Here is a 12,052-nt window from a genome sequence, read left to right as displayed (position 1 = left end):
CAAACACCCAGTTTACACTTGTATCTAACCTCAGTACAACTGCATACCTGAAATAATGCTCCGTATGCTGACAGGTTTATGGGTTTAGCTCAGGGGCAGTGAGTCCTTAGCGTGGGGAGACTCTGCTTCAGCATTAAACAAAACACGACAAACTAGCAAAATGTGGGCAGTGCTGTGCAAACTGAGGGTGAAGGACAACGTCCAGCAAGGGGCTCATGACCTCCGTCCTGCATGCTACAGGAAGCGCTGCTGACCTCTGTCTCATCCTTGATTATTTTAGTTTTTTTTTTAAAAAAATATTTATTTATTTATTATGTATACAATATTTTTGTCTACATGTATTCCTGCAGGCCAGAAGAGGGCTCCAGACCTCATTACAGATGGTTGTGAGCCACCATGTGGTTGCTGGGAATTGAACTCAGGATCTTTGGAAGAGCAGGCAATGCTCTTAACCGCTGAGCCATCTCTCCAGCCCGATTCTTTTAGTTTTTCTACCCTTCATTTATCAAACACAAGCTCTCATTTTTCTTTTCTTTTTTTTCTTTTTTTTCTTTTTTTGGTTTTTCGAGACAGGGTTTCTCTGCAGCTTTTTTAGAGCCTGTCCTGGAAGTAGCTCTTGTAGACCAGGCTGGCCTCGAACTCACAGAGATCCGCCTGCCTCTGCCTCCCGAGTGCTGGGATTAAAGGCGTGCGCCACCACCGCCCGGCTAAGCTCTCATTTTTAAAAAGACTTTATTTTCCATTATACATATATGTGTGTGGACAAGTGACCCCTGTGAGCTGCCTGATGTGGGTGCTGGGGATCAAACCCAGGTCCTCTGGATGAGCAGCCGGCTCTCTTACCCGCTGAGCCATCTCTCCAGCCCAGCTCTCATGTTTTGGTCGAGGATAAAATCAGAGTCTGAGCCACAGTCATCGCACGCACATCACAGTAATTTGAGATGTAAAGTATGCACATGTACATAGCTACATTTTAATTACACTTATCTATTTGTGCGAGGATTCAAGTGTGTGCATGTATGCTCATGTACATGAATGCACACATTCACCATGGCATGCATGGGGCGTCAGGGGACAACTTAAGGGAACTGATTCTCTCCTTCCGCCACTGGGGCTCCAGAGACGGAATTCAGGTTGTCGGGCTTGGTGACGTGTGCCTTCACCCACTTAGCTACCGAGTAAGGGAAGGAAAGCCCGTATTTCCCTTCACAAGTATGTGGCTAAGCATATTCTAGGAGAAATGAACTTTCATATTTCCCAGAGTGGGGAACTTCCAAAGGTATCCGAGGCGGTTCAGGACAGGGAAAAATTAAACCCAAGTGGCTTCCAGTCCTCTTGGTAATGAGGACAACTTAAGTTGAAATACCATTTTATAAACAACCTAGTACTCTGCCAGAGTTCCTTTGGTTTCAGTGGCAATCCTGTGTGGTGACATTATTTTTAGTCTGCCACTTAGTGGTAAGAAAATGAGTAGGTGTTGTTCAATATTAGACAGAACAAAGGACTCAAATTCTGCTATAATTTCTAGCGTATAAAATTCCAGATGCGTCTTTCTCTTAAATAGGATGATCCAAATGAAAAAGAAAATGCTTCAGCCTTTCACAGTTACCATTGGCAAACAGCAAGCTGGCCTCTCCAGGGCGAACGGGAAGCAGGAGAAGGTGGGACATGCACGGCAGAGGCTGCTGGCATGCAGCTCCAGTAAAGCTGAGAAGTGGGGGGCTTCAAACTAAAATGGGGTGCTCTCCTCCAGAAAACAGAGTCTTTCAATAGGAAACTAGACACAGATACACTAGGCAGAGCACGGACTGCCTGGGCTGTGCGTCTTGTCACTTGAGGGCAGATGACTCTAGAGGCAGAGGCAACAAGGTCTTCTCACAAACAATCCACAGCAATCGGGTTTCAGTGACACTGACTCCTCCTATCTGACTACCAACCAGGACTGACCCTGCTTAGCTTCTGAGATATGACGAGATTGGGCGCATTCAGGGTGGTATGGCCGTAGACCAGTGAAACTGACTTCTAAGGAGCCAATAGTGCGGCCTGTTCCAGGGAAGAGATTTTTGTGGACAGTAGACATCCTGTGAAGATGCCGAGCCATCAAGGGCGTTTTCAAATAGCATTTTTTTCCAGCTCTAACTTATCTTGTTAAATGCAAAGGAAGTTCAACGTTTGTGATGTTTTCCTCCGCTCTAGAGATGGAACCTACCAACTTTGAAAAAGTGAACATTTGAATTGAAAACAAAACAACCAATCACTTGGTTAACTAAAACCAACATAGTACAAATAATTTAAAGCTACTTTACTTTATGGTTAAATTATAATGTGTGACTATAGGCTACGTAGCTAATTCTCCTATATCCCAGAACCCACGGGCTGAGAGACCAAAGCCTGGTTGTAAGTAATTATCGTAGGACAGTGGGCTTTCTTGGATGTTTTCTGCCTCTGCACTGCCACCATGTAGCTCTAAATGTGGAACTGATTTCTGTTGCCACCACCCAAACTTTTCTTCTAGAACTGCCTTCAAAGGTCATGGTTTGTTTTGTATCAGAAGATATTTTTAAGAAGTTGTGGCTCGGTTGGTCAAGTGTTTGTCTTAGCAAGCAAGGAAGTTTTGGGTTCCATCCCCAGCACTGAGTTAAACTGTGTGTAGCACATGCCTGTGATTCCAGCTTTTGGGAGCTGGAGGCAGGAGGACCAGAAATTAAGGCCATTTTCTGTTAGAAAGTTTTCCTTGGATAAGCACTTGTCCTTTGAAAAGTTACTGTTTTTTACTAATCTTCAAGGTACTTAGGAAAATGAAGACCTTGGTGTTAAGAACGGCATAGGGAAACGGTGAGATTGGTGTACCCCTGCAGAAGTGTGGTTTTGTATAGCCTTTTCTGGCAGCTGGCATAAGACACCTCAAAGCCTTTAAAATGTGTGTACTTTGTAAATCTGTTGATTCTATTCATAGGAATGTATAAATAACCAGATAAATAGCTGTGTATGAGTGACGGCTTACCTACAAGGATGTTATTTGTGGTATTATTTTAAGAAGTACCAATTATGAACCACTCAATCTTCCAACAACCAACTGCACTACAGTGATTGAGTAGAACACCAAACAGCACTTTTAGGTGCTAGACAAGGATTCTCTCTCTCTCTCTCTCTCTCTCTCTCTCTCTCTCTCTCTCTCTCTCTCCCTCTCTCTCTCTCTCTCTCTCCCCTCTCTCTCTCTCTCTCTCTCTCCCTCTCTCTCTCTCTCTCTCTCTCTCTCCCCCTCTCTCTCTCTCTCTCTCTCTCTCTCTCTCTCTCTCTCTCTCTCTCTCTCTCTTTCTCTCTCTCTCTCTGTGTGTGTGTGTAATACATTGCTCTGAAGGGAATTCTGGTGTAAAAGGCTTTCAGAGCACACACAGAGGAATGCTCAATTATGGTTCCACTCGAGTACAACGAGGATAGGGCAAGGAAGGGCGGGAAGGGCACAGGCATCCATAAAGGACACTAAACTGTGGCTATCACATCCGGGAGGGAGACCAGAAGGTATGGAGACTTTCATGAGACAATCTTTTACACTATATATATATTTTATACTTTTGAAGTTTCAAGCATTTATTACGACTACAGAAACTACTTTAAGGAAAAACTCTGCATGAAGACGCACACTGATGAATTTTACTGCACATGTAAACAGTCCTTCGCTACCGGTCATGTGGGAACCTCTGTTCTTGTCACTAATGACCTGCTAACACTTCACTGTCAATGCAGTGGGGCAGCGGTCTAGGGTGGACCACCTTGTCGAGGCTGACCACGTTAGGACCAATGCTCCATAGACAGGTGCTGCCAGCAGCTATTCTTTCGTTCGAGGTTGAGAAGCTTAACCTGCCACTGCTAGGCCCTAAGGGAGAACAGACCACAGACCATTTGGGCCTAACCTGGGGCCCAGAAAAGGACTGGGCGACAAGACACGGAGCCAGGACAAGACGTCTCCCCTCAGGCTAACTCTCCACCAGGACCAGGTGCACTCACCACTGCACGGGCTGCCAGTTGGGAAGAAAGGGCCGGAAGCCGGTGATGCACTCGAAGGCCAGGGTTCCGAAGCTCCAGTAGTCGACGGTCACGGTGTACTTCTGCTGCTCCAGCAGCTCTGGGGCCTGAAACACACGGCGGCTGTGCTGCCCTCTTCCTGCTTGGAAGAGCCCCAGCTCACAGAACCTGCCTCCGCCTTCACCACCAGGCCAGAGTTTGTCCACTCAGGAGACAGAAAAGGAGCACCCAACAGGTTCAGCTGTGGGTACGTAAGATTTTCTTGTGCTTCATATATTTTGTTTGTTTTTGTTTTTCAAGACAGGGTTTCCCTGGCTATCCTGGAACTCACTCTGTAGACCAGGCTGGTCTCAAACTCAAAAGATCCACCTGCCTCTGCCTCCTGAGTGCTGGGATTAACAGCACGTGCCACCACGGCCTGGCTCTGTACTTCAAATTCTTAATGAGACTGTGTTAATGAGAACTGTTGGCAGGAGAGCTGAGGGGGTCAGGATCCTGAGGAAATCACTTCAAAGCAGACCAGAGTAAATCTATTTTGCATTACACAGTTATTTAATTTTTCCCTATCTAAAAATGAGGGTGGTAGGGGCTGGAAAGATGGCTCAGTGGTTAAGAGCACTGGTTGCTCTTCCAGAGGACTGGGGTTCAGTTCCCAACACACATAGGACGGCTTATAACTGTCTGTCCTAGAGGACTCCGTCAACCACCAATGTATATAAAAAATGAGGGTTATAGTATGCCAAGGACTTGTTGAAGATCACATGCAGGCCCCAGTCCCCAGGAGACAGAGAGATAAGCTATGCCCAACAGACAAACGACATCAGCTTGTACACGCCAAATGCAAAAGCACATATATTAAACCAAGTAACCCCGAATCAAGTAACATACAGTCATACAGAGAGGCGGGATATTTATAATCAAACAGAAAAAGCCAAGATGCACGATTGCTGCCTAAGTTAAGAGTGTGGCCCATGAATGTGATGAGGCCCAGGAGTGTGACTAAGCCCAGACAGGCCACGTACTGGGCTCAGAAGGCTTGAAGGAAACACACCGAAGAAACATCCCAGGAAGGACTACCACCAGCAGAGGCTCAATGACAGGGCCATGACCTACGTGGACATGGGAGACTTACAGAAGGGTCAGGGAGTCAACACCAGGAGGAATTAGGGTTAAAATATGATTAGTTCAATCTTCAGGTGTGGCTATGGGTGCACACTTTAATTCACGTACGTAAACAGCTCCGTTAGCACCTTGTGTGGGAAGCAGAGGGGGCCTTGGGTGAATGACGTGTGCTGGTGACGTGGACACCACCATGGCAAAGGCTACAGTCTCAGACCCGTGGGGAAACGGCGAAGCCTTCTCCACCAGAGTGAGGGTCCCAGAGAAGGCCAACATTTCCTAGGGGGTCCGGGTATGAATGTTGACGGTGTGTGCAGAAACTGTCCACCATAGCTCTCCCTACCTCCAACATCTTTGGCTTGAAGATTGCTCCTAACTAAACCCACCGCCTCAACCCACCTCCGTGACCAACTATAACCTTGCCTCTCTGTTATAACACAATGAGCTTCCAAGGTGCCATCGTTTCTCCACCAGAGAGCTCAGTCCACTCAATCCTGGCGTTTCTGCCAGTCACTGCTTCATTCCCTTGCTACCTCTAGTCAGGTCAAGTTCCTGGAGCCATACAAGCAGTTACCAATCATGGCCAGAGCATGGGCCCGCCTCGCTCAATTGTTGCTGAGCTACTGGGGACTTGAGAGGGTACTTTGTGGAATGTGTATAATCACAACACCACATGGACGCACTGCCTGAATTACATCCCACAGTCCCCATGGGGAAGGCTGCGCTCTGTACAGCGGAGGAGAAACGGGGTCCCTGGACTCTAACTGGTAGGCTAGATAGGAAACATTAACAAATTCAGGAAAACAAGACACAATTTCTTTCTTAAGAGATAGGATGTTTATGCTCTTTCAGCCCTGAGACCCGCAACCTTTTTGTTTATTGAACTCAGATTCCATTATTCAACCACAATCTGAAGGCCGCTATCACCAGTAATGAATCTATCACTAAGTCTTCCCTAGTGTCTGTTATCTACCCCATCCCTGCTCTATTTAAGATAGGCGCTTGCCGCTTAGTCCAGGCTGGCCCCAAACTCACTCTTGTCTTGTCTCCGCCAGCCCAGTGCTTAGATTATGGGCAAGAGCTGATTACAGCTATGCCAAGCAGTGTCCCAGTAGAGTAAACACTTCTTGCATTTACTCATTCGGTGCCTCCCTGCTCTACTTGCACAGCTGGGAATGTGTCTAGTCCAGCAGCCACCTTAGTCATTCTTCCGCGCTGTTCCAGAGGTTTTACGATATGGTTTAAAACCCGTAGAGTCAGTAAAAGGATAACAGTTTGTCCCTTCCTTCTTCCTCCCCAGCGCCTGGACCACACTATTGTGCTTCCACTGTGCTACGCTTTTGCCGGTTTCTCCTCTCTCCATCCTTGCACTGCCTCCCCCCTACTTTGGCCCTTCACCGTTAGGCCCAGACTTAGCTAGGCCCTCTTCACACACAACACATCCTCAGACACTGTTCTTTCACCAGTGACGCTCATGACAATGGTGGTTTCTGAGTTCTGGATACCACGGTGACTAACGCCTGCTTTCTTCTTGAATGGTAAGCTCTCAATGAGCAGCAAAATGCTTATCTCTTTTCTCACTGTACTGCCAGCTCCGAGCACAAGGTCTGGCGCACAACATTCCTGAAGAATGAGTTGATCAAATATCACTCCAGTATTCAGATCGCATAGCACACAGGAGAGAAGTCACGGCCCCACCTCTTCCTCACTGGTTCCTGCGACCCTCCAGGAAACTCGGCCTCTGCAGATAATCAGATAGAACGCTGGCACAGGGAGGTTCCGGGATCTGGGTAAAGGCCCACAGCACAGCCCTTCTCACACCAGGGCAGAGACTAAATCTTTCCAGAGGGCACAACAACACTCACATGTGTGAACTAGCGTTTACGCGCTCACACAAAAATTCTAGACGTCCACGGAGCCAGCAAGCCTGAGATGCAGGCAGGAAGGACAGACAGACCCACAAACATGAACATCACAGGGACTGAGAAGAAAGCCCGTGGGCTCATTTCTTACCAGGTACTGCAGGGTCCCCACAAAGGAAGTGCACAGACTGCCCTGATCGAGTTCCTTGGCATATCCTAGATCAATAATTTTGTGTATTAACTGGAAAAAAAAAGGGTGGGGTGAGGAGAAGACTCTGTAGGCTGCAAGAAGACCGTCTCCTTAGCAACGTGAGTCGGTCTGCCATTAGAACAAAGATATTCCTGCACTCCCCAAGGTGGTGGTTCCTGAACATCTTCGAGCCACTATAGTCACAGGAGAATGTCCTCAACCAGGTACCTTTTGGGAACTATAAAAATGTTGGGCAGATGTTTTTCTTGGTTTGCCACTAATCAATTAAGAACCTACATATCAGACCTCAGGATCACTAAGCCTGGGTTTGTAATGTGAGAGGCCAGGCTAGGCCCTGCTCAGAAAATAGGCAGAGTTACTGGAAGAATGAGTGTTTGATGAGTCTGCCACAGTCATGGGCTGGGCTAGGAATTGTGAGGGAAGCCGTTTCAGGAGGGATGGGCGACCCCTGGTTGAACGGAGTTGGGAGACAACAGTATCTAAGCCCGTGAGGAGGTTACCATCGCACTCGAACAGGGCAGCCATTGGCAGAGGCCACAAGTAGCTTGTGTGTAACGGCAAGCTGGACCATGCTCACGATGGGCTGATGCCACCTTTGCCCGTCTCTTCTCAACCACATCCACAACCAACTTCATCTCATTTTAATATCCAAAGATGAGGCTCACAAAACAAGTGAAAAAGAAAAAGTCTGTCTCAAAGAGGTGTTTGGTTGAGGGCAGAGGTGGAATAATAAACATTTTCCTTATCAGATTCCTGCAACTTGGGCAATTAACAATGTAATACACTCAGTACTGGAGAAAAAAATAATAAAAAAATAAAATGCCAATGTGATATAGCCAAGCTTGCCTCAATCTGCCAGCAAGAACAGTTTGCACTGTTGTTCCAAAAACGGAAAGAAATCCCAAAAGAAGAAATCCTTACGAGAACCAGAGGGTGACTCGAGGAAATCCAGAAACAAACAACTTACAATGCTGAGTGCTCCCTTGCCAAAGCCGTCTCCCAGCAGCCCCGGAGACTCCCTAAGTCCCAGGGAGGCCACTCACCCGTTGCTCTCCTTGCTGCAGAACGATGTTTTCTGGTTTCAGATCTCGGTGGATGATTCTGTTTTCATGGAGGTATCTAAGTGCTGATGCTGAGGGAGTGTAAAGAGGAACGATATTTTATTATGTCTAGAAAGTGCTTTTTTCCTTCAGAATTTGCTAGTCTGTAAAAGACAATATAGTGCTGTCTTGACACATTTTCTGACTTCTGTCACATAAACTCAGTAGACAGAAGCAGCAGCCTGGGGCTGACACTGCTCAGGCCAGGTGAAGGGGGCCAAGCCAAGAGAGCAGAATTTTAACTGTGAGATGTGTTTCCCCAGCATCTGTGAGGCGCTGAAGTACCGCATAAAAAGACTAGCCACGGTGGTGTATGGGAGCAGCTGGGAGGTGGAGGCAAGATCAGCAGTCTGAGGTCGGCCTCTAGGAAGCCGGCAGCCCAGCCCAGGCCGCAGGAGCCCTGATTAACAAAGGGGACGTAGACAAAATACATTTGGAAAATTCATGGTCAAAGACGGCACAAACAAAGCTCAGGCAAAGGGCCTCAGACTCAGGTGTCTTCCTCCATTCTTTCCTAGCCTGTCCCCGCCCACTTTATTTTTCTTCCAAATAGGGTTTCTGAACCTGGAGCTCAGCAACTCATGTGGACTGGTTTCCCAGCAGCCCCAGGGATCCTTCTACCTCTGCCCCCACCCCGGGATGGGATCACAGGTGCAGGCTTCACCCTTCTCCCTCGGGGTGCTGTGCGGGTAACTGAACTCGGGTCCTCACGCTTGCACAGAGTGCTGGCTGGTTTCACATCACCTTGAAACAAGCTGGCATTGTGTAAGAGGGGACTTCAACTGAGAAAATGCCTCCAGCAGATTGGCCTGTGGGCAAGCCTGTAAGATATTTTCTTGACTGATGACGAGTGGGGAGGGCCCAGCTCACTGTGGATGGTGCCATCCCTGGGCTGCTGGCCCTGAGTGCTTTCAGAAAGCAGGCTGAGCAAGCCACGAGAAGCAAGCCAGTAAGCGGCTCATCTTCCCCACATTGCTTTTCCTCATGGTATTTCATTGAAGCGATAGAAACCTACCAAAGACACATGCCAGCACTTCACCAACTGAGCCATCTCTCCAGCTATAATAGGCAACTTCTTTAAAACAATTTAGGTGCACAGCTGTTGACTTAAAAGGATGCTGATGATGCACTGACAAGAGGACAGTATCAGACCCCACCACTTTTTTTAAAGTAAAAGTTGGCATATGCCTATTACCTTGGCACGAAGATGATCATGAGGTGAGGCAGAGGTCACCTAATCTAAATGTCGAGTTCTAAGCCACCCTGGTCTACATACAGACCCTGTCTCAAAAGGGGCAGGGGATAAAAAAAATCAGTAACGACACTGATTTAATAATACCAAGCCCTTTCTGTGACACATCACAAGTGTACAAGCATATCCACATACTAATCTATACCTATACATAAACATACAACACACAGATACCGCACCTATCAGGATGGGCTGAGTCATGTGGAATATCTGGCAAACTGAGGAGGAGGTGGTCAGTCCAGGAGGCAGGGAGTGATGGGTACCTTGGCCTGCTGTCATATGGATTCTGCAGAGAGATTCAGGTGCAGTACCCGAAGCAGGCAAAGAGCATCACTGTGATTCTTGTCAGGGTGGTACCCACATCTACGCCCAGGATCTCCCTGGGCTTACAGGAAGAATACGACCTCAATTCTAAATCATATTCTTCATGTGATAAACTTAGAAAACAGACAAAAACAGCCAGGCTTCCAGGTAGGAAAGAGGTTTGGGAGGGGCGTGCCCATGAAATCCCGATATTCATACAAGTCTTAAGAGTCTGGTAAGCTCTTTTCAGGACAGTTGTTTGAGATATGTTCCACTGGGAAGACAATGGACAAGAAGATTCGAGGAGGGTAGAGATCAGAAGGAAAAGAGACAGCGAAAAGCAGGTAGGGGGAGGGGTGTGTCTTAGTGGTGGACTGTTTGGCGGTGAGGCAGAAGGAAGAAGAAAAGAGAGGGAAGGATGGAGGGAGGCCAACCAACGGGTGGTCCAAGTTGCCACTGAGTAATAAAGTAAGAGATGTCTGTGCTCTTAATTAAAGTGCCGAGCCTACTAGGAGCTGCCCAGTTTGCTGCCGGACTTTCCAGGCAAAACAGACTTAGCCTGGCTCAAGGTCTCTGGGCTAAAATGGGTTCTGTGACTAACAAGCAGGGCGGAAAGCAGCAAGACCAGATGTTAGGACGAAAGTGCAGAACCACTCTCTCACTTGCTCAGCAACCATGAAGAGCAGGAGAATTCTGTGAGGGAAATCAAGAGTGACGGGCAAAGTCCGAGGCTAACAGACGGGAAGGCTGAGGGTCCTGGATGAGGTACAGGGACAGTACCCCCAGGGGAAGGAAGGACACAGCGAGCAGGGGAATGGAGGAACAGGTTATAGGAATCCCGAGTGCAGTAGGCTAGCGACCTCAGTTGTTCCTACTCCCCGACCCTCACCCCCAGAACTGGGACACATGCCACCATGTCCAGTTTATGAGTCACTGGGCATCATACACGCGAGGCAAGCATTCTACCAGCTGAGCCACATGCCCAGCTCAACCTGGACAGTGTTTTTCTGTCCTTTAGTCCTTCCAGCCAGGCAGAGTAAGAAAAGAATAAAGGGAGATTTAAAGATTTATTTCTTTTTATTTCATGTATATGAATGCTGTGTCTGCGTGCATGTGTACTATGTACATGTCTGGTGCCCAGGGAGGCCAGAAGAGGTTTTTTAGATCCCTTGGATTGAGAGCCACCATATGGGGACTAGGAACCAATCTGGATCCCGCATAAGGGTAGCAAATACTCTTAACCACTGACCCAAAAGATAAGATTTAAACTTGGCACTCACGTCTGGATATGCAGAAAGACAGGTCCAGTGAAAAGGAAGGTATCACAAAGGGATGGAGTCAAAACAAGTTTAGGGTTCAATTTGGAAGTGACTTTGGGAGAAATATTCTGCAGACATGGATCCAGAGCTCAGGCTAGAGCACAGACTCAGGGAAGGTACAGTTGGTAGAGATGCCACAAGACACGAGACGGACAGCCAGCAATACGGTAAAGCAGAGCGCGGCTGGTCCAGGAGAGGAAGGTGAAGGGGAGGGGGCGAGAATGAAGAGAAGCAAGGAGAAGACAACATGGAAGATGAGATGTGGTCTGGGCATGTACAATTCTAATGTTCAGGAAGCCAGTGACAGCCTGGGTCACTGACCCCCTCTGACCTGACTGTTTGGGACTTCGCTGCTTCGCTGGCAAGAAGCAACACTCTTACGTTTTCTAAAGGAGACTTAGTGTAACTGTGACTCCCGTGGGCTATTTTGGGGTCATGTGATGGGGAGGTTCATACTGTTACCACTGCCTCTGTCTATCCCAGGATGGTTTGCCAGGATAAGGCCATGGTGGGACAGGCTAGCTCTAGGAGGCTGCCAGGCATCTACCTGTTTTCTCATGTCTACTCTCCTTAGAGCTGCTGGAGCTGCATTTAGCAACTTAAAACCCACTGGAAGAATCCTGCTTGTTACCTGATGATGTGCTGTGCGGGGCCCCTAAGAAATCAGGACCCAGATATTAGGGGCAAATAGATTTAACCCAAATGAGAAGGCAATGAATGTGGACTCTGACCGGCAGCATGGCTCAGCTAATTAACTGGAATCAACCAGGCAGGGAACAGCGGTGACTCCAGCAAAGAGAATATTGCACTTGGGATGAAATATACTCAGGCACTGTTTCAGAAGACAAAATGGTTATGCG

General features: G+C 47.8%; 1 protein-coding gene across 1 annotated transcript in view; it reads right to left on the bottom strand.

Moving 5' to 3' along the window:
* The window catches only part of Ikbkb (inhibitor of nuclear factor kappa B kinase subunit beta), a 47,681-nt gene that overhangs the window by 19,011 nt on the left and 16,618 nt on the right, over positions 1 to 12,052 (bottom strand). Inside the window, exons 6-8 of the mRNA XM_038326907.2 lie at positions 8,262 to 8,350; positions 7,159 to 7,248; positions 4,009 to 4,133 (exon numbers count right to left, since the gene is read on the bottom strand). Coding sequence (XP_038182835.1) covers positions 4,009 to 4,133; positions 7,159 to 7,248; positions 8,262 to 8,350 — 304 coding nt within the window. The remainder of the gene's footprint in view (positions 1 to 4,008; positions 4,134 to 7,158; positions 7,249 to 8,261; positions 8,351 to 12,052) is intronic.

Source organism: Arvicola amphibius, chromosome 4 (assembly GCF_903992535.2).
Source record: "Arvicola amphibius chromosome 4, mArvAmp1.2, whole genome shotgun sequence".
In the NCBI taxonomy this organism is placed as follows: domain Eukaryota; kingdom Metazoa; phylum Chordata; class Mammalia; order Rodentia; family Cricetidae; genus Arvicola; species Arvicola amphibius.
The sequence above is the reverse complement of the archived record's forward strand: the minus strand, read 5'-3'. Positions and strand labels throughout refer to the sequence as shown.